Source organism: Marmota marmota, unplaced genomic scaffold (assembly GCF_001458135.2).
Source record: "Marmota marmota marmota unplaced genomic scaffold, marMar, whole genome shotgun sequence".
Lineage (NCBI taxonomy): Eukaryota > Metazoa > Chordata > Mammalia > Rodentia > Sciuridae > Marmota > Marmota marmota.
The window spans coordinates 57,844,189-57,867,367 of record NW_025999842.1 but is presented as its reverse complement, the minus strand read 5'-3'; the positions used below and the strand labels follow the sequence as shown (position 1 = coordinate 57,867,367).

The window sequence follows — 23,179 nt, the reverse complement described above, 5'->3', positions numbered from 1 at the left end:
TATCAGTCAAGGTAGATCAATCTTGACCTTCTATGGACAAGGTCTGAGTCTTGGGATCAATCTTTTTTTTCTGGGGCTGGAGGTGTAGCTCAGTAGTAGAACACATGCTTAGCATGTGGGAGACCCTTCAGCACCAAGATGAATAAAAAAAAAAAAAAAAAAAAAAAAAAAGCATTCAAACACACTTTGTCCAATAGAAGGCATTTGAAATGGAGCCCATCTGAAATGGTAAAAGCAAGAAATAAAAACCATTCTGAGGCAGAGAAAATGGAGCAGGGCATGTGTTGACCAGCTCCGTAGGATCATGACAGCTATGCATCACAGACAGCCTTGAATTCCAGGCAAAGGACTCTAGACTCAATGTAGGGGGCAAAGGTGGTAATGGTGGTGGTGTGGTATGTGACACAGCCAGAGCTTAGATTTAGGACAACTAATCAAGTTGTTATGTGGATGATGGTTTGAGGTACAAACTCTATCATATACCCAATGAAAGTTGGTCAATATGAAGAAGATATGGCCTCATGAATTCAAAAGTAAAAGACAAAGAGAAAAAAGATGTAAATAGTTTGTTTAAACCAACATTAAGTTTCAGAAATTCTTAGTGCTTGCTATGCTTGTTAATGGGAATATGAGTGGTTTTACAAATTAATAGAAATTTATGTGCAGAATAAATAATTTTTCTGCTATTATTCTGATTATTCCAGTAATCTAGCTGATTACTATTTTGAGAAATGATTAGGTTAGAGTGGAGTAATGAATCTTATTGAAGTAGGAAATTATCAGTGATACCAAAACTAAAACATTTCTTATAGGCCAGCAGTGGATAGAAAGGAAATCCTCAGAGAGCTGAGAATTTTAGCCTAGCTAGAAACCAGTATTTTGAAAAAAAAATACAAGACATTATATACTTTGTTTTCACGGAGAGATACAAAGCCTAATAAAATCACCCAGGTCTGCTATTATTTAAAAATTTATTAATAATTGTTATTATTAGTTTCATCTGAGTGAGACAGATGGCGCTTCTAAAAATTTTCTGAGAATGTTGCAACAAATGCAGAAAAAACTGGCCATACAATAGAAATATAGTATCACCTAAAGTTGACAGATTCACAGATGTGAAATTCAGCATATTCTAGGAAGAAGATGGTAGATTTGCTAGGGCCACAGACTCACTAGATTGAAGTGTCCCCTAGCAAGTCTAAGTTCAAATTTCTGTATAAAATATAGACATGAGCGATCCCTTCTTTATTAATCACAAGTTCAACAGTCATGAAAAGAGAGCTGGGACCTTATGTGGGATCCAGGAGTCTGTAACAGATAATGTAGCTTAACAGAATATGGTAAAAATATTAACCAGGGCCATAATGTGTTATCATTTATAAATTGCTTTGATATATTTTATCTCATTTGATCTTTACATTGAATTAGAGAGTCTAAAACATACCCCCACCGTGCACCTGTGTGTGTGTGTATTTGTGTTTGTGTGTGTGTGTGTGTGTGTGTGTGGTGCTGGGGACTGAACCCAGGGATGCACACGAGAGGCAAGTTCTCCACCACTGAGCACATCCTTTGCTGTTTCTATGGTGTCATGCTATCATTTTCTGATTTAAGAAAGTTGCACTAGGGGACAGAAAAAAATCAATCTGTTAAATGTTTTTGTTTGAAATCAATGATATTTTGATGTAATCTTCCTGGACTCTTGGAGAGCCATTTTAGAGAAAAAAAAAATAGAGCCCAAAGAAGTTGGGAATTGATAGCAGGGTTATATGATCTCTTTCCATTCCTATTTCGTTAGCCATGTATAGAGATGATTTCCAAAGACACAAGCTAGCGCTGCCCCATTTAAGCCTCAGAAAGTACTAAAATGTTTTTCCTCCTTAAGTAACTGATTCTGCTCCAGGCCAGGAATGGAAAGAGATACATGAAGTGGTGAATGATGCTTCATCCTCCAACACCGTGTGGCACCAATCTCAATTAATCTGACATATAATTGTGATGTTTAATTTGACGTCACAACTTGACTGGGCCATTGTGCCCAGATATTTGATCAAATGTTATTCTGAATGTGTCTGTGAAGGCATTTTTCTACACCCAATCAGTTGAAGGCACAAAGACCGACCTCTTGGAGCGAAGAAATTGCCAATACAGCGACGTTGGGCTTGATGTGCATTTCTTCCCTAGTCTCCAGCCTGCCAGCCTACCCTGCAGACTGTGAACTGGCCAAGCCTCCATGACCATATAAGCCAATCCTTAAAATAAATGTCTCTCTCTCCTCTCTCCCTCCCCCACCCCTACACACACACACACACACACACACACACACAAATATAGCAATTGAAATGAATGAGTCTTCCTGACCCTGACTCCATGTGAAATTAAAACTACCCTACTGACCAAGTGAACAACAATTTTCCAGAGGATGCCAACTGCACCCCAATTGTTGCTAGATCTGAAGTTCAGGGTTCAAGAGAGAAGGCAGTTTTCTCAGCTGGTCTCTGGAGTTGCTTCCTGTCCTGTGAAGCAAACAAAGCAGGACTTGGTTTGCCTTTGCCGGCCCTCTGGGAACCATTTTCAGAAGAATGATATGGAGTGATTTGTAACAGAAGGGATGTTTCATGAAAACTAACAGCTCATTTTCATGAATTTCAGGAAATAGCACCATAACCATTCAAAAGAATTTAAATTCTGGATCCCTTCCCACACCCACCCTGGACTTAGAGAAGTTTGTGCTAACAGGGGTTTCAAAGGAAGGCAGGATTAGGTACAGGGAGTAGGAAAAAAGCGAGGTTTGATCATCACAATTTTTCCAGGATGTCCTCAGAGGCTTTGGGAGTCGGTCTCACATGGATTGGACCCCAGAAGGTAAAAGATGTCCCTGGAAATAGAAAAGGCAAAGAAATATCTGTCTCCTAATCATAGCCACTTTCATTCCAAATACATACCTAGGGGAAGACCTAGGAAATGTAATGAAGGGTCACAGAAGACGCTTGAAACTTCTAGTGTTTTTATTGAGTAAACACTGACTACATGAAATAGCAGAACACATGTTTGAAAAAGATCTGTGGTAGGAAAAAAAAATTCCAAGTGATTTGGGAGTTCTTTGGTGGAATGAAAGCCACAACTATTTTAGCAATCCCTTACAGCTTTTGTGGATAAGAAAAAAAAAAAAAACCTAACACTTCATGACTATGAACTGATTTTTCTGTTACTGTGTCAAAGGTCTAGTAAAACATTTTCTAACTTTTATGTTCACAGTATTTGCTTGGAATTATTCCTGAGAAGAAAGTGTCCGGTTTACAATTCTGAGTACTTATTTAAAAAAACACTGTGTGTATGTACACATATGTATATGTTTTATATGTGTGAATATATTTTCATATATACATTTATATGTACATATAAATGTACACACTGTATCTACCAAAGACTTTGAAGACTATTACTTTATTACTTTCAGGTTAAAAAATGTTCACTAGAACTGGGTTAATCAAGGTAATGACAATTTTTTTTCACTAAATGTAACCATTACTTTTTAAATATATCACGTACTAAGCGGTCATGATTTCCAAGTTGTTCCAGCACCTCTTCCATTTTTGTGAGCATGTTTTCATGGCCCCAGATGACTTCCCATCCTCATGATGTCTATAAACTCATGTTTGATACAAAGTACAAGGACATGCTCTGGGCCTCTAAAAGGCGATCATGCTAGATATTATCTCTTTAAAGTGTTTCCTGGGTCTCCAACAGTTCAATTCTAAGAAATGCCCTGACCCCCTATACACATGACTTCTTCTAATCTGAAGGCAGAACTTCTCTAGGCATCCAGGGGACCAGGTGAGGACAGGCCTCTCCTCTGTGGGCCATGTCCACCAGGGTTTACTGAATGGAGCCGATCTGGTTTCTCAATGGCCTGGCAAGAGATCTATTGCCCATCTGAGGACCCTTCCTGACAATTGTCAATCTGTTTGGCTTGCTTGCTTTGTATTTCCTGTGGATTGGTTTCTCTTCTCCCTGTGGACTTTTCAAGAGTGTTGTAACTCACAGCAGGGAGGAGAAATAGAATTTTTATACCCATCTTGAGGGGGATCATTGATTTCACAGAGCTATTCAGAGAAGATTGGAGTTTTATCTCTGATTTTCACAATAAGTATTGCCTGACTGCTGGGCCAGCTTCTGTTTTGTTATCTGAGAGTGAATCTTTCTACTAATTCTATTCTTAGAAGACTTAGTATTCTGAATACACTAAACTATGATTGTAGAAAAGGCACTTATTTCAGAAATAAAGATATAGAATACATGTATTCCCTTAAAAACTGAGATTGATCAAGATTAAATGTCTTGCTTGATATTTACCTTTCAAATCCTTGGATTTTGTGTTTAAATGGAAACTACTAGCAATTTTTGTACTTCGAGAAGTGATTTGGAATTCTAATGCTCACAATATATTTGCTTCACATCAGCCTCATCTTCCTTCTACCTATTCTTTCAAAAGTGAGGTGTGCAGGCTCCCCATGCCTACCCCTGCTCCCTCTTTATCTTTTACAGGTCTTATCCCCATAAACAGCTGGAATTCTAAATCCATCTTGACATCCACTTCTCCCGGTGACCCAAACCGACACAATGACACAATGTGTTAACCAACACCCCTTAACCTGTCACTCTTTTCATCACCCAGTTGTTGAAATGGAACATCTTCTAAGAATCCTGTGGGAGTTAGCCTCTTCTCCCACCACCAACAACCTCTATTGAAAGGATGAGTTCAAGCCAGAGTTGACAGTTCGTGTTTAGGATTGAGGGCAGACTTGCCATCGTGGTACCATCAAATATCATAGAAAATGTAGCTGTGATGAAAAAAACTAAAGGCCTTAGAGCTAGTCTGCTGCAGATATGGAGAAATAAGTAAAGAAGAAAATGATAGGATCATCATTCTGGAAGATAGTTTGACAGCTTTTTAAAAGAACTAAATAGACTCTTATCATAGGAGTCACCAATCATGTTTTCTTTGTATTTATCCAAAGGAAAATATTTTGTGTGAAAACGTGTCCACACAAAATCTTGCACACAGGTGGCTATAGCAGCTTTATCTCTAGCAATCAGAGACTTACAAATCAAAACTACTCTAAGATTTCATCTTACTCTAGTCAGAATGGCAATTATCAAGAATACCAGCAATAATAAGTGTCGATGAGGATGTAGGGATAAAAGTACACTCATACATTTCTGGTGGGACTGCAAATTGGTGCAATCACTATGGGGCAATATGGAGACTCCTCAGAAAACTTGTAATGGAACCACCATTTGACCCAGCAATCCCACTCAGTTTATATCCAAAGGACTTAAAAGTCAGCATGCTACCGTGACAGAGCCACATCCATGTTTATAGCAGCTCAATTCATAATAGCTAAACTATGGAACCAACCTAGATACCCTTAAACAGATGAATGAATAAAGAAAATGTGGTATATATACACAATGGAATATTATTCAGCCTAAAGAAGAATGAAATTATGGCATTTGCAGGTAAATGGATGGAGCTGGAGAATATCATACTAAGTGAAATAAGTCAAATCCATAAAACCAAAGGCCAATGTTTTCTCTGATAAGCAGATGCTGATCCATAATGGGTGGGGCAGGGGGAATAGGGAAGAAAGACTGTGTAGAGGAGAGTAAGGGGAGGGGAAGGGAAGGATGTGAGGATGGGAAGGATGGTGGAATGAGACAAACATTATTAACTTATATACATGTATGATTACACTACCAATGTGACTCTGCCTCATGTACAGCCAGAGGAAGAACTGGTGCTCCATTTGTGTACAATGTGTTAAAAATGCATTCTACTGTCATGTATAACAAGTTAAAACAAATTTTAAATAAAAGACTTACAGTTAATATTAAACCAATGCCATTTGTCCTTATTCCCACTTGCTGGCATCATACATTGATATATAAGAACAGGGGTCTTGAATATCATAATGCTAATAGTTTTCCCCCTTTGTGCTTGTAATCCATGATTTTGCAAACCCACCAAAATCCAAGGTGCTTTGATACCTATGTTGCTAAATTATAAAAGACAAGTGTGCCAGGTAAACTTCAAATTTCAATTAAATTCAATAAATGTTAACTAAACTCCTGTTATGGGCTAAGAAATATGCTAGCTCCTGAAAATAACAACAATGAATGTAACCCAATGAATCAGACTTTAATACAACATCATTCTATAGGAAAAGCCTCTCTCTCTCTCTCTCTCTCTCTCTCTCTCTCTCTCTCTCACACACACACACACACACACACACTCACACACACACACACACAATAAGGTATCAAATTTATGAGTACTTAATTATTTCCATTCAGTATTATGAGAGACTGTGTGTTTGCTCTAACTGGGCAGCAATGATTACATGTGAGATCTAAATAAACCAATTATTCTTTGAGTTTATAGTTTCAAATGCATCAGGTCTATATATTCAGTTGATCTATGAATTCCTTGTAGGTAAGCTCTGTGTTTTATTTTGTTACTCTCCAGAATCAACGCAGGACTGGGGTTACTTACCATGCTGGTAGACTGAGCCTCAGGACACAAAGCACTGCAGTAGCCAGAGGCTTCCATTCGCTCATAGAGTGTTTAAACAGTTTATTTTCTCATGCAGTATAATCCAGACACCAAAAATGTCAATGTTGAGATACAGTTACTAGAGTATCAAATATTTTATTCTAATTGACATATGAATTTATAAAAATCATTTTAACTAATTCAGAATGAAAATAAGCCAAGCCAAACAGACCATGCAATTTGAAAGATTCTACAGATTCTGGAGCGTGTATGAAATGATTCATCATCTATTTATTTACAAGTCTTTCAAACACATCCTTGACCAATGAAGTTGGACACTTTAAAACACTACATGTTGAGTTAAAATTTGAAATAAACCAGTTTTTCTAAACATGGCAAATTAAAAAATACCTTAATGAATGATTTGGGGATTATACTTGTAAAAGCTACTCTAAGGCTAACATGACTTACTGGCTTATTTAATGTAATTTACCAAGTTCCCTGCAGTGTCTCACCTGTTCTTTTCTTGTGTCCCCATCCTGATACTACCTCCCTTATAATACCCAACAGTTGAAACAAGCCTTTAGTTACTTTTCTGATAAAAATCAGGAAAACTCAGCAAGCTTTCCCCAGTATTTGATCCTTTATGCCTCTTTGTCTCTTGTACAGCCTCTTTCCCAACCTCAGAAGAAAGGGGCCTCTTCTTGCTGCTGGGTCTGTCCCCTCCACCTGGCTTCCCATCCATCCCCACCATCAGGACCCTGTTCTATGAACCACCCATTTTTTTCTGGTGCCTTTTCTTTGGCATCAAATATTCTCTTCCATCCATAAAAGAAGCAGATGGGAAAGTCTTCCAAGAAGTCTTTCTTTACGTCTATTTATCCAGCCTCCCTTCTCCTGCTTCCACATTTTTGGAAATAAGCAGCTTTTTTTTTTTTTCCATGAAGCCTTAATTTTTTCACAGCTCCATCTAACCCCGTGGCATCTGGAAGCAGCCAGGGCATGCATCAGTGCTGTTCTGATTTTGAAGAGCTCAGTCTCACCAAAACTTGGGCTTTGAAGGCCTCACAACAGTGTCCCCACTCCCCTGAGATCTGTGATCCCCACTTGCCAGTCTTCAAACCACCCTGCTCTACTGACTTCTGCAGGGGGCTCCTCAAGGTTCTGAGTCTGGTCGCTCTTTCTTCTACTGATCCCTCCACAGTCCCCTGCCTAAAGCCCAGCCAGGATCAGGCTCCTTCACCACCCAGAGGCCTTCATGCCTCTCTTTTGCCTGCCGACCAGATGAAGCCCCTCTAGCCGGAGTAGGCTCTCCCATGATGACCTGGTCTCAGCCTCATCATCGTTCCACAACCCCTCACCACACCCTGCAATCAACCAACCTCAACTATTTCCACTGGCTGCCCTGGACTTTCCAACTTCTGTGCCTGGAATAACTTTCCTCATCCCCAGGAGAGCCAATCAGAATCAATCAGAACTTCAAAGACCAAATCATTACTCAGGCCTTGCCAGTCCAGAGCTTTTCCCTGAAGCTCTGGAAGCTTCTGTCTGAATCTCCTGGCATTGATCCTGTCCTTGGATTATCATCTTTCACAGGCTGCAGGTTCTTTAAAAGAGGCAGCCAGCGTGCTGACCTGGAAGAACCAGATGGACTTCGCTTTGAAGCCTCCTCTCACCTTTGTAGTGGCCACAACAGGTGACTTACCCTTTTTAATTGGTGACACCAGTTATCCCAGATAAAAGGCGAATATCCATACTTCCTCATAGAATTGTGGTAAAAATTACAAAAGAGAGCAAATATGCATCTGGCACTTAAACATGTTTGTGGATTCTATGGTTTTATTTTTCTATCAGGGTCAAATTACTCAATTTAGGTTGGAGCTGTCTTATGATAACAAAACGGGGTATTTTTTCACTTGTTTTCTTTCTTTTTTTTTTTTGGATAGGCTATAGATTATACATGTAAACATTTGAAAATTCTTTGTCTATTCTTGTTTTACTCTAGGAAAGCAGGAAAAAAAACTGTTGTGTTAATTATTTTTTCTTGAAATGAAGAGGGAGGGAGTGAGAAAAGAAAAAAAGTGAGAAATGAAGGGAGGTTGGTAGGGAGGCAGGAGAGATATTTACTGCTTTTTATATGAAAGAAGTGGAATGTTATTCAACTGAAAACACAGAAGTACTTCCAAAACTCTGTATTTATAAAGCCCCATTCCTTCAGATTTCAAAAACACTGTAAACATAGGTCAGCCTGCAAATCAAATAAGTGTTTCTCATCTCCTCCCCACACTTCCTGAGGTAACCTGCTCATGCAGGACTGTACAGGAGCCTTCAGCCACCGCCTGTTTTCCTAACATGGCTTGGCAGGGAGTTGTGCACTTTGGCTCCAAAAGCCTGATTTCAAAGTGACCTGCCAAAGCGCCTCACAACTTAGCGCTGGGCATTCACTTGGCTGAGGAGGGCTGTGAGCCAGTTTGGGCTTTGGCTTTCTGCAGAAAAGTGTTATCCTAAGTAACCAGAGTAAAAGGAAGTGGGGAGGTTGGTTCTGATCATGCAAGTGAAGCTATTCAAGTTCATTATTTTCTAAGTTGCCCACAATGAAAACAGCAACTGTAAAGGTGAGCAACATATCACAGGTCCTAACTTCTAGGACTCAATTCCCTTTTGGGGATGCTGAAGACTTTCCCACAAAGAAACCTGCAATACTTCCAACATTCCACAGAGCTTGGCTTTGCATCCATCACCCCAAGAAATTCTAAGACCTTCAAAATGTATGCATCCCTGCAAACTGGATCGCTGTCACATACTCATCCCTAGTGTTTGGCAAAGTAGTCCCATGTCACTGACTTAATTGGTGGCAGGTTATTTTCCAGTTGTCAAATAATCTTTTCCTATTTAGGAGTCAGAAATAGAAACATTCACTCATAAAGGAATTAGATCATTTGGAACATGAACAATATAAGTATTTATTTGAAAAAAAATATTTTCCATTGAAGTAAATCCACACATTGGCTGCAGTAGCTTCTTCTAATTATTTCCAAATTGTACTCACAGTCACTTTCATCCATCATGTTCAAAGGTATTGCTACAAAAAAACTGTCACAACTTTTTTTTTTTTAGAAAAAATATACACAGTCTCTCTAATAGAAAGTTAATTAAAACAATAAAACTAAGCAATGTAAAGCTAAGATGTGAGACAGATTGACATTTGTAAACACAAATAAATAAATATGTACAAAAGAGTCTATGCCAACAACAGATAAGGAATAGCTTTACAATGCAAGCAATGGTGACAAGGATGGCAACTATTTCAAAACTTAAACTAAAACTCTTGACACAATTCAGCTAAAAAAGGTGGAGAAATGAGAAAAAGAAAATAAAGAGTTTGAATTGGTATTCTTCTGGAAGGTGAGTGTAGGTGGCTTTTGGCTCCCCAGTGAGACTGTGGCCCCAAGCTTCTGAGGGGCTGAAGAAAGGTGAGAAAGGAACAGAGGGTGGAATTTGGCTCAGTCTTTTAACTCTATTTGCAAATGTTTCTGTGCAGCTATTTCTCCATAGTTTTCCTTACCTGCTCATTGAAAATTTCTAAAGTGGAGCTGACATTGTTGTCAAATACAAAAATAAAATGTTTTCTCAGATCTGGATGCATATGAGAAGACATCAAAAGCAAAGCTATTTCTGAAGATATATCTTAATCACTATTAACTAACTATGCACCTTGTGCAGAGATCTCACAGTAGAAAGCTAATTAAACTCTATCATGAATGTCTAAGGTTTGGGGGAAGCATATGAATATTCAGTGATGATTTAAGATTAATTTTCATCTATATGTAAATTCTGGCACAATACACAGCCTGTTAATATATGCCTACAGAAAAGGATTTGGCTCTACTGTAGTGAATCTCAGTGACTTAAGGTTTACTGTCCTTTTCTCCTAAATGCCCCTCTCCCCTGTGAAAGCCAGCCTGGACTCAGCTCTTTTCTGCCAAGATGGTGTTCCAGGTTGCTGCAAAATGGAACAGTAGTAACAATTCACCACCAAACTCTCTCATTATCCTTTTGAGCTTGACTAGCTTCATGACTAAAGCTTAGCCAAAGAGGCTCCTTGAGTCTCTGCATAGCCTGCATGTCATCCTACATCTAAGAACAAGGGCTATCTGCTTTCTGTATAGAAGGTAAAGGCCCTAGGGGTTCAGTTCTGGCCTTTTTTTGAGCCAACAGGCTCTGCCCAAACCCCTCCTTTCCTCCTCACTTAACTGCTGCTTCCCTGAACCTGATACCTCTCAGAGAATTCAGAAAGCTGTTAAGACCCAGCTTGCACTGAGGCCTATTGCTAAGAAACTGGATAAGATTCCATAATTTAACAATTAAGCTGTGGTCTCCTCTACCCTCATTTCAAGCATGCATTCCTTAGGATGCTTTGAGAGTTAGGTAAGCTGTGTGATATTAGGCATGGCTTTTATGCATCAGGCTGATCCATAAACACAACACCATCTATCTTGCCAGACCTCCTCAGGCTCTTCTATGTTATCATCAGAGGACTCAGTACAAATAGATTTTAGACTAGCAGTTGTAGATCCACACATTAATAAATTATTTTAATTAATTGAGATATCCACATGTCTGAGTTTATATTCCTTGGAACAAAATTCTCAGTAGGGGAAGAGAGAGGCTTTCATTTACTTAACTGGAAATATCTTAAAAGTCATTAGAGCAAGGACAGGACCACAACATCTCAAATGTGTGTATCCTAAAAGGACTTGTTACAGTGTGACTAACAGAAAATCTCCTCTACCCCATGAGCCTATGGGCTCAATATACAGTAAAGGGGGAACAGTATCATTGTTAAACAACCACAGGAGGCCCTGTTAATGGAATGTCATCACCAAGCCATACTTAAATGCATGGGATTCAATTATAGTTAATAACGAGGCTTAAGCTTTCTGTCTTGAATGGAACACAGAAATTCACACAGCCTTCTATTAACTTGGATAATATCTTGGGAAAACTTTCTTTCCAGGGTATGTTGTAGTTATGAAAGTTATATATTTGACATAAAAAAATCCCTTTTACTCTTAGGGTCAAATATTAAGCATTTTTTTTCTATTTGTGGTTGAAATTTCATTGAAAAAGAAAAAAAATGCTGATGCATTCACAGAAAGTAGCTCTGGAAGAAATCTGTTGGCATCCAAAACTGTTACAAATATTATTACACTTCTGATTGTTGAGAAAGATGATATAAAAATGGCTACATCCAGGCCTCACCAGGAGGTTGGTAGATGAATCTAAACTAGAATTTGTCCTTGGCTTTGTTCCCTCCCCTGTTGTCTAATTTTAGTACCTTCCCCTGAGTTCTGATTAGTTTGATTCAATCATACATTCAAAAAATAATATCTCCCTGGCTTACTGAGTCATATTGCTCTCAGTACTGAAGTTCACTGATTATGGAAAGTCCCCCTTGGAAGAAATATACTGAAATGATGAATTGTAAATTTCACAAAAGCCTTCTTAACAAAGCACACCCCTCATCTGTATGCAGTTACCTAGGTAATAGCACATTTATATCTGCTAGTCATGGTTTACACTGCATGCAGATCTTCACACTTCTGGAAACTGATTTTCCTTTTTCTTATATTAAAGACATTAAAATTTTGTGCTGTGGCTGAAGGTGTCTGACATGATGATGTTTTTATAGAAGTTATCTGAATGAGCATTGCAATAACCCTTGACCTTATCAATGACCTGATGGACAGGGATGATTGATGTTTGTTCTCCATCAGCATGGGTCAGTTTTGACAAGGACTTGTCCATGGAAGCACTGTCTGCAAGAAATGACACGAGAAATTAGGCTTCAAGATAAGCTGGGGACACGCCTTAGGGGCACTATACTGTGCCCTCTGTTTTGCACATCAAGAAGTATACAAAGGAAATAAAGCTTTTTTTTTCCCCTTAGATTAGGTAACAGGCAGCACTAAAATTTTGCATTTTTCATCTTCAAAATGCACTCCTAAAATTCACTGAATGTCTATTTGCCTTCTAGTCATTTTTTGTGCTATGGTTTATTATAGGAAAATATTCTTGTAAGTAGCATATTTCAGTCAATGAAAATAATAAAAAACCTCTTCAAAAATGTATGCACCAAATGGCTCAAAAGAAATAATAAATTAGGTAAGAATGAACTAAAATGTTCTGAAATGTTCATGGTAGAAACGTATGATATCTAACATAAAGTTTTCCAAATAATATAGGAAAATGGGCAGGGGAAAATGAGTTGATGGGAACACAGGGGTTCATTATACTATTTTCTCTACCTTTTACATGTCGGACATTCTTCATAATAAAAACTTTTAGAAAATAAAGGATTTTGGAGAATAAAAGTGAATAAAAATAAACATGAAAGTCTGCTTTGAAGACATTTTTCCCATGGCTTTTAGCTTGTGAAATGAATGGAATATAGCAAAAAGGACATCTCTTTATGAATTATTAATTGTAGAAGTCAAAATTCCCTTTATCAGAAGTATTTTAAAACTTTTTTTTTGTTAACTTGCTACAGTTTCAGCAGCACTATTTCTAGCAGAAAAAAATATCAGAGCAATTGATAATGAGAAAGGACCACTAAATAAACTTGTATTCTGAATTTTTCAGTATTCTGAGTTAAATATTATTTCCCTTGATCCCCAAAATTTCTAAAACTGGCTCAGATAGTGCCCTGAAACTCATATGTAAGATCTATTATCTATATATACATGTGGTTGTTTATTTTTTATTTTTTGTATTCTATGAATGTCATAAGTGCCTACTCTCTTCCCCCTCCTAATACACTTTGGAGAAACATTACCCTTGAATTTACCCAATTACAGAAATTTCATGGTGGATGAAGGATAAACTGTGCTCTTGTACCAACTGTTCCGTTCTCTTTAATCGTATCTTTTCTACACTGTGTGAGAAGTAAAACCTATCCTGAAACACTGCTTTAGGGAATCATACCTCCAAAGCTGCAACAGTCACTTTAGACCTTTTATATTCTGAGTAAGCTGGACTCAGATAGTGACCTGGCATATAAAATCCAAAAACAATCGTTCAAAATTGTCATTAGGATATTTGTTGTCTCTGGAAACTATTCAAATGCTCAACTATTACTTACACTGGACACTAAACAAAAATGGGGGCTAACACAGGAAATGGCACTCTCACCCCACACTAAAGGAAACCAGAGGAAGAAAACATGGTTCATGGAAAGAAGGGGAAGATGGAAGCATGGAAAAGTGGTTGAAGCATGTCCCAGGGCTGGGGAGAGAAAGCCTGGGGGAGTCACAGCACAAGGCCCTGCTCATCTGGCTCTCAGCAAGCTGATTGATTTTGAGCTTTCTTCAAGTTCATGAATTCACTAGCCATTGGTTTTCTGTTGGGGAATTTTTCTATTGACTTAAATCCCAATAATGAATGATTCATGCTTGAATTTTTTAAAGAAAACAACATGTCCTGAAAGAAATGTCAAGAATATACTCCTTTTACTCCCTAGACAACTTCCAGGAGCAGGTGATTTAAAGCCAGCTCCACTGCAAGGATATGATCCAATTGGATGTCACTTCACATAAAAGGTGACTTCCAAACAAGGCAAAATTCTAAACAAGGGATGTGTATATAGTGTGTACCTATAAATGCACACAATACTATTAACTATGATATATATGGTTATATATCTATTACTAGTATCTATATATATATTATTCTCAGTTTTCTGGTTAGATATTACTTTATGAGTAATACGGACTTGGTTACAACTGTAAATCTGAAAACCAGGGGCTAGAGAAATGAACTCCATTCGACCTATGCTGAAATTCAAGCAGATGAAAATCCTAACAAAGCAGCTTAGAATGGATGACATCTCTTTTATGACTTCTATGAACGTACCATGGCATATCCAGTAACCCACCAGAGCACTGGCGAGTAAAAATGATAAATTTTTTTAAAAATCATATCCTTCTCTCAAATGTTGCTTTTTTGTTATGTTACATAATATGTGACCCACTCATTCCAGAGCATGGTACATTTCCTAGAAGGAGCAGCTTGCACACCGCATGCAGAGAAGAGCCGGCACAGCACGCTGCCATGTGAAATTTCAGAAAATTCCAGCTCAGTGCAGGAATATCATTGTGCTAGCTGAAAAGTATTGTAAAGAACAAGCCATTTTGCTGGTGCAGCAAGAACCTTAGCTTAATCCATGCAAATATTCTCTTATTACCTTGCAAAAAAAAATCATGCATTCAAAAAGTGATAAAAGTTTACCTGGACGATCCACTTTTGTTGAAGAAATGCTCTTAGGAGGAATTATCTACACCATAAACATATGAATGTTGGGATCAGTTCCAAGAAATAAACCAACTAGATATCCAAGAGGATATGCAGTGACTTCTTGCATACCCTAGTGATTCCCAGAACTGAGAACTGTCCCACAGAAAACTGACTGGGTAACCAAATTTATTATATCATATAAACAATAAACATAAAGTTCATTATATCCTCATGCTAGTGGCCAACAGCCCTTCAGCCCCAAGGGTTTCATTTTGTTTTGGTTTGGTTAAGAGAAAGAGAAAAACATGAATGCATTCTTAAAACAATAAAATTTTTAAAAATACCATTTTGAAACAACAGAGTGTGCCATTTCTGCATTTCCTCTAGTATCTTCTAGTCAGTTTTCCCCAGGATCTTACAACAGTCTTTTCCTAATACTTCAAAAATATCTGATATTCCTGAAGACCTACCTTTTTATCTTTTCCCCCTTCTAAGAGAAATTTCTTTAGGCTAGCTATTCTCAGCTGTGGTAAGAGGAAAACAATTTAATTATTCTAGTGCCTATTCACTCATAACTTATTGACAACATATTAATTATTTTCATTTTAGAAAGAGAAGGAAATTGATCTGGGTTGGTGTCACACACCTGTAACCCCAGTGGTTAGGGAGGCTGAGGCAGCAGGATTGTGAGTTTAAAGCCAGCCTCAGAAACTTAGTGAGGCACTTAACAACTCACAGAGACCCTGTCTCTAAGTAAAATATTAAAAAAGGGCTGGGGATATGGCTCAGTGTTTAAGCACCCCTGGGTTCACTTCTCAGTACCAAACAAACAAACACACAACAACAACAACAAAAAAAAAAACACCACAGGAAATGAAGTGTTTACTTTTAAGTTTGATTAAATAAAATAAAAATAAATTTAAAATGTTCATAATAAGTAAAAGATTTTGTTCCAGGGAACTACCAAGCAGGAAGAATAATCTAAAGCTGTACACCTGTCATCAATTTCCTCACACAGGTATTCTCAAGTAAGGGTGAACAGGCCTCTTAATTTTACACAAAAATGTGCATGTGACAAAAAGCTGGGCAGGGTGGCACACACTTGTAATGCCAGTGGCTCAAGAAGCTAAGGAAGGAGGATCACAAATTCAAAGCCAACCTCAGCAACTTAGTAAGGAACTAAGCAATTTAGCGAGACTCTGCTTCAAAATAAAAATAAGTGGGCTGGAGATGTGGCTCAGTGATTAAGCACCCCTGGGTTCAATCACTGGTATAAAGCCTGCACTTTATTCAGAAAGAGAATCCATAGCTTTCATTTAATTCCCCACAAATGTCTTGCCAAGAAACTTTAAGAACTGCTGTTCTAAGTTGCTCTGAGTTTATAGATCTTTCTTTAATTTTGGAATTAAAAAAAAAAAAAAAAACTTTGAACATTCAAACCTCCTCCACAGTAGTACCATAATTCCCAGCAGGGGCCACACCAGTGGCAAGACAGGGAAGGTGGTACAAGGAGGGACTGTGTAACGACTTGGGCCACCTGTCATCCAAGTATTCCCAATATGAACAATTACAGGCACATCACCTGGCTTTTGCCCTCTGTGCAAAAAGTTGAATATCAATCTTTTCTGTGCCATTCACCTCTGTTTATAGGTAATTGTTAAACAAATTAGAAAATTTTAAAGCTATTTCCATTTGTCCTTTCAGAAGTAGCTTTAATTAGGAAGTAGTGTTTGCTCAGTGTCAAGAGCTGTCTGCCAACAGATTCGATTGGTCTTTAAAAGTAGCAATTCTATTATTTCCCTTTAAAGTTATTAGAAGATGACAGCTCCTCGTGCTACTAAGTGACCATCAAGTACCACAAAATATTATTTCCACGGTGTCATGAGGATCACCCACAGACATGCTCAGTGACAGAGTCTGTGGCTGCCGTGAATATGATGAAAAGGCAAGACATGAAGAAAGCCTCACGCTTCTTACAGTCCTGTCACCTTCCCAGTACTGCCCTCTGCTCTTTCCTATTTCATCAGTGACCTAAGGAACAGTTGCCAACAAGGCTTCCAATGCTTAAGGATTTAAGTTGTAAATAAAACACATCCTAGACGGCCCTTCTTCCTACTCCCACGCCACCCTGTCAGGTACTTTCACCCTGTCCTAAAATATTCTGCAATAATTTCTTCATTTTAAAAATAAAAAATGCTAACTTTCTAAACAAAATATTCTAATTTTTAAAGAAAACTAAGTTTCCAATCAAATGATAAAGTTACGATACTGCTCGGTTCATCATATGGTTTGCAGGAATAGATGGATTATAAAATTTTAAAGAGAATAAAATATTCATAAAGTTGCTGGAGAAGATCTTCAGATAGATTTTATATTCGTAAATCTAACATAAGCACTCCATCAGGCACTGTGATGCATCAAACTTCGGGATGAGCTGATTCTGCCATGGAAATGTAACGTGAGAACTGGACCAGAAAAGATCTTTATGATGCCAGAAGCACTCACCGGTGTGGCTGTTCCTTTTGAAATAGGTGGTAGAGCTGGATTTAGATTTGGATGTAAGATAGGTTGAGTTAGAACCAATGGAACTTGAAGACAAAGATTTTCCCAGATTGTCAGAGCTTTTCTTGATGATATTGGTAGCTGTCTTGCTCCAATCTGAGAGAAATGACATCATTCTATCAATCTCCTTTATAAGGAATATAATACGCTGTGTCCTAAAAAAAATTATCAGTGCATTGCTTTGCCCATCTGGAGCATCTGATTTTCTGACATGCCAACAATAGCTAGAGTAAGTTCTGAAAAGGACTGGGGATGTGGCTCAGTGGTTAAGCACTCCTGGGTCCAATCCCTGGTACCAAAACTAACTAAATAAAAATAAACAACAATAATAAACTGAAGAAACTGAAATTTCCTACTTTGAACCTGTGTACATATTATTTAAAATCTTGCATCAATATCCTAGGGTGAGAAGTAACCACAGTAATTAAAAAAAATAAACCTTTTCTTCAAATGTTTTTAAATTGAGATATAATCTCTTCACCTAAAAATGTAATTCAGAACTTCAAAAGTGGAAAGGAGGGTCTGGTGTAGTGGATAATCTGAGCTGTCAAATTAGACATTAAATCTTATGCAAATCATTTAAGCTGCCTGGAATTCATGCTTCTCTGCAGGTAGAAGGGATGTATCCAGTGCTCTCAGATCCCCTCCAGCCCCAATATTCCAAGATTCTAGCTAAGAATCTTCACATGCTCCACTTCTACAATCTGCTCCCACTGGATCTGGGCTGCTTTGACAACAGAAAATGACTGACAAGTGTTTCCAGTTAATCTTAGATAAATACGTAATGACAAACCTGCCCCTTTACCTGAATTATCTGCTAATCGGAATCGGCCACAACAGAGATGTCGTCTCCACTGCTTCTGGACATTCTCCTTCATTGCACAGTGGAAGATAAAAATAAATAATCCTGTGACAATAGAAAATACAAACACTGAGGCCAACTGACACATTTTAAAAGATGAATCTTATAAAATATGTGTATTTGTTTTAATTTAAAGTTTTTATATATACGTTACTAAGGAACAAAGATCCAAGGAAAGGAATCTCAAGAGTGCTTAGTAGATATTTTAATCCTATAGAAAAGAACACAATGGCTCAAATAAAACCAGAATCACTGCATGGATCTGATTTCTGTCTTTGCCTGTTCTGTTCCATATTCATTACGACTTACCTAAAAACCAAGCTGAAACAAGCTACATTCAACTTAAAAGTATTTGCTATTTCCTTTATTTCTGTCTTAAAAGCATGTGAAAACTGTTCATAGAATTAAAAAAAAAAAAAAAAGAGAGAGAAAACAGAAATCACCCGTAAACTTATTGTCTGTTTCAATTTGTCTATCTTGAGCTGTTTTACATAGGTAGATTATTATAGCTATAATCAGAATATTAGGTTGGGCTTTAGAAAAATGGTTATTTCTACATGTTGTTCAAACACACCTCAAACCAGAAACATCCTGTGACTCCACTTGGCCCAATTCAGATTTTCAACATTTTAACACAGAAACACCTCCTTATTGGGCAATAGTCTTCATATTTACAGCCACTCCCTGGGTCTATCAAACACTGTGTCACTTGTGCTTTGCAAGCCAACCCCCTTTAACCTTCTCCTTGCAGCCTCAGTTTCCCCTATTTTCTATATGAGTCGTCCCTATCACCTAATAAGCACAATCTAGTAGCTCTTTAAAAAAAACATAAAAAATTTTCCCTTAATCTCTAATCTTCTTTCAGCTTCAACTTCATTTTTTTCTGCAGTAAAACTTCTTTAAGTGGTTATTACCTTGTACTGCCTCCACTTCTTTCCCACCTCCTCCTCCAAGCCTACTCCCCACAGGCTGCCATCACACCCTATGCCCTGTGACTGTTCCGAGCAGGGGGGTGTCAGCTCCCACACTGCATACTCTATTCCTGTGGCGTCTTAACAAGCCTTCGGAAGCAGCCAAACAATGGGAGAGTCCTTTGTTCTCAATGCCAATTTCTCCAAGTTTTATGGGAATTCCTTCTCTACTGCCTTAGAAGATTATTCTCCTTTACTCCTTAAAGATAACACAATTTTGTGACTAGGTCCTGGTTCTCCATCTCTCCTGGGGTTCCAGTGTTGCAGTAGAGAGTGAACTTCTAAACTACAAGAACCACATCTCTAAGGCTCAAGATTGATTTTTATGCTTGGTTCCACTTGCTTCTCTCCCCATACACCACCAGGATTCCAATGACATTGCTTCTAGGACATCTTTATCTGGCTGTATCTCAAACCCCAGATGTTGTGAACTGAAGGTTCCTCCACATGACCCTCAAACCACTCTCACCACCTTCTGTTTCTCAGTGTAGCACGTTCATTCCTGCCCAATATAGTGCTGAACACTGTCTTCAGCTCTCTCAAAAGCTGTTTCCTACTTCTCATTCAGGTCTTGGATCAACTGACGACTGTTGATAAATGTTTCCATTTAACCTCTTCTCGCCTCCTTTCACATACCTATTTTCTTTTGAGCACTGAATAGTGCTCGATAGTCTTATAGCCCTCATATATATATTTTTTTGCTTGATTGTTGTTTCCTATTAGAATATAATAAGCTCCAATAGAACAGAGATATTTGTCTATTCAACACTAGGCTGCCTATTCCCAGGACGATGTCAGGCATTATGCAGCAACCCAAAGAATGATCATTGAATGAATAAACCATGGCAGCCATAATTTAACAATCATCAAGTCTACATGAGCAGATTCCAATTTTACATGTGTTTGAAGGTGGGAGAGCACTAAAAGTAGGACTGAGCAGTGCACAGAATAGGGGCTGATGGAAATACAATGAAAATAGATTGAAGATTAATGTTTCTGGAAAGCCCATCAATGAGTTGCTGAGGTTCTGCCCTAATAATCTGCCACATATCCACATGGGGAGAGCTCTCTAGGGGGTCTGGGGCTTGAACTGAACTTTTGAGTAGGGAGGTGAAGAAAGTTTCCAAGAAGGGTTATTCATTCAGTAACTAATTATACAGCTCTGCTAAGTAGGAAGCACTGTGTTTTAGGAATTGGAGGGTCAATCATGAACAAGGTCAACAATCCTAGTATTCATGGAGTCAAGGGTCTAGCATGGAATGGCATACAAGTAAAAAATACTGAAGCTCTTTCACTGGATAATTTAAATTTACCTGTTCCTTTTGACTATGAAGAAATCTCAAAATGACATTGTACTTGTATAAGTGAAAAAGTGGGAAAAAGTATTCATGTATATCTCTTTTGATATGTATAGTTAAATTTGCAAAATAGGTCCAAGGTTACACTTCCATGGTTTATTTTTTTTAATATCTTAACTCAAAATGGCCCAAAGTTTTATTTTAGAAGAAATTACATTAATATGAAGAGGACGAGTTGCTAGATTTCTACACGATGGGCCCTGCACACAGTGAAATGGCTCTGGTGGATTATCCTCTCGATTAGCTTCTCTTTGGCCATCGATGATCCCTGGTACAGTGCCTGGCACTTATGAGGTACTGGTTACAAAGTCTTACTGAAATTACTGAAGTATGATTAACTTTTGCTTTGAAGAGAAATGTTACTATGAAAATGCTCACTATATTTTTTTCACTGATTTCAAATATATAAATAGCCCTTCACAAAGTTACTGGGAGGTTCCAAGCAAATTTATCTCCAAGAGGTATAATTAAGGCATTCAGTGACTAAAGTGAAATAATACTGTCATGATTTTTATTATTATTACTATCATTTTATATGTAGCCATATATATATGTGAAACTACTGTTTTTTTTTATTTTGTTATTTATATATAGCTATGTAAATATATATTATGTCATTTTCTTTATTGGTAATAAGGTAATTAGTGAAGGAACTATATCCTAGCAACCTATTTCTTTTGTCTGAAATGTTATCTCAGGGTAGGGAAGTTCTAATTTAACAAAAGGAAAACTCTATAATAAACATGAAACAAATTTCAGTTGTTCAGAAAGCCAGCAAACAGGCCAGGCCCTTCCTGAAGCTCCCTGTGCTGCCGTTGGGAGGAAGAGCTCTCAGGAGGCACCTGCTTGCATGCCGGCCTGGCCTACGTAAGTGCAGAAGTCTCAGAGTAAGGAACGATTTTCTTCCACAGACAGATAGCTTCAGAAGCAGTCTACTGGGGCTGTCCTCTCTGGAACAAGGGAAAAGACACCACTGGCCCAACCTCATCTTTACACTCCAGATGGCTGAATCTGACTGTTTTTCAACAGCTTCCCATATAGCTACCAAATTTCCTAACCAGTTTGCTATTGCAGAAAATTATTTTAATAAGCAAACGTACTTTGTCTGACCAATAGTGTAATAAAGCAAAAGTGTATGAATAACTTGAGCAGGTTAATACATCCTTTTAGGTTGTCAAGAGCTGGTGGAAGTTATGGAGTGAAAGTGGAGGAAGAGGAAGCCTAAGGGAAAGTCAATAAAGGCTGTTGGTAGAGGAGGCTCCAGGGCCACTTATTATGGTTTAGCTTCCACCCATATCAGAGAAAACATTTCACCTTTGGTGTTTTGGATTGGCTTATTTCACTTAGCATGATAGTCTCCAGATCCATCCATTTAGCAGCAAGTGCCATAATGTCATTCTTCTTTATGGCTGAGTAATACTCTACTGTGTACATACACCATTCATTTGTTGAAGGATGCCTCGGTTGGCTCCATAGCTTAGCTATTGTTGAATGTGCTGCTATAAATATTGATGTGGCTGTGTTACTGAAGTATGCTGATTTTAAATCCTTTGAATATATACTGAGGAGGGGAATTACTATGTCAAATGGTGGTTCCATTCCTAGATTTTTGAGCAATCTCTATACAGCTTTCCAAAGTGGCTACATCAATTTGCAATCCCACCAATAATGTCTAAGTGTACCTTTGCCCCCCATCCTGGCCAGCATTTATTGTTACATATATTCGTGATAATTACCATTCTGACTAGAGTGAGATGAACTCTCAATGTAGTTTTGATTTGCATTATCCAGCTCATATATATGGGAGGAAAAAAACTTCTGAGGTTGTTTGTGTCTGGTGTTTTGAGGACACTGGAAGAAACCTACATCACAGAATTGCCTTTCTAGCCTTGCTGGGAGCTAAAGCATGAATTACTCTGAGATTCAAATGCTAACCCCAGTCAGAAATTATGAGGTTAAAAGTAAAATAAACTGACTTAACAAAACATTTTTTTAGGTTATGTAATGCCGCTCTAAATCACAATTACATAATATGAGATGACATTGAATATTTTTAAGCAACCACAATTGCTTGTAAATATACAGGCACCAAAATGTTTCAGAGATAATGGTATGTAAATTAGATTAAAAATCTGAAACAGCTCCTCTAAGATTATGTAACAGAGAGAGTTCGCATAAAAGCTCCATATTTCACTAGGAATTGTGATGCTATGGATAAAATTGGGTAACAAGCATGAGAAGTTAGAATTCTTAGAAATGAATACATTTAAAATCCTAAGGTACTACATTTATTATATAAATAGGGTGAATTCTTTAGCCTTGAGATACATTTCCATTTTATTTATTTATTTTTTTTTTAATTTTTTATTGTTGGTTGTTCAAAACATTACAAATTTCTTGACATATCATATTCCACACTTTGATTCAAGTGGGTTATGAACTCCCACCTTCACCCCATACACAGATTGCAGAATCACATCAGTTACACATCTATTGATTTACATATTGCCATACTAGTGTCTGTTGTGCTCCGCTGCCTTTCCCATCTTCCACCATCCCCCCTCCCCACCTCTCCCCTCCC

At 37.9% G+C, this 23,179-nt stretch overlaps 1 protein-coding gene across 5 annotated transcripts in view; it reads right to left on the bottom strand.

The window, feature by feature from the left end:
• Positions 1-9,491: 9,491 nt before the first annotated feature.
• Adgrg6 (adhesion G protein-coupled receptor G6) overlaps positions 9,492-23,179 on the bottom strand; it is a 138,675-nt gene continuing 124,987 nt past the window's right edge. For 3 of the 5 annotated variants that reach the window (XM_048799115.1, XM_015501843.2, XM_048799122.1), the window contains 3 exons: positions 18,213-18,314; positions 17,351-17,503; positions 9,492-12,372 (listed from right to left, as the gene is read on the bottom strand). In XM_048799115.1, coding sequence (XP_048655072.1) covers positions 12,194-12,372; positions 17,351-17,503; positions 18,213-18,314 — 434 coding nt within the window. In that variant the 3' untranslated portion in view covers positions 9,492-12,193. Of the gene's footprint in view, positions 12,373-14,839; positions 14,886-17,350; positions 17,504-18,212; positions 18,315-23,179 lie in introns of all 5 variants that reach the window. The other 2 variants (XM_048799132.1, XM_048799137.1) reach the window with 1 other exon arrangement.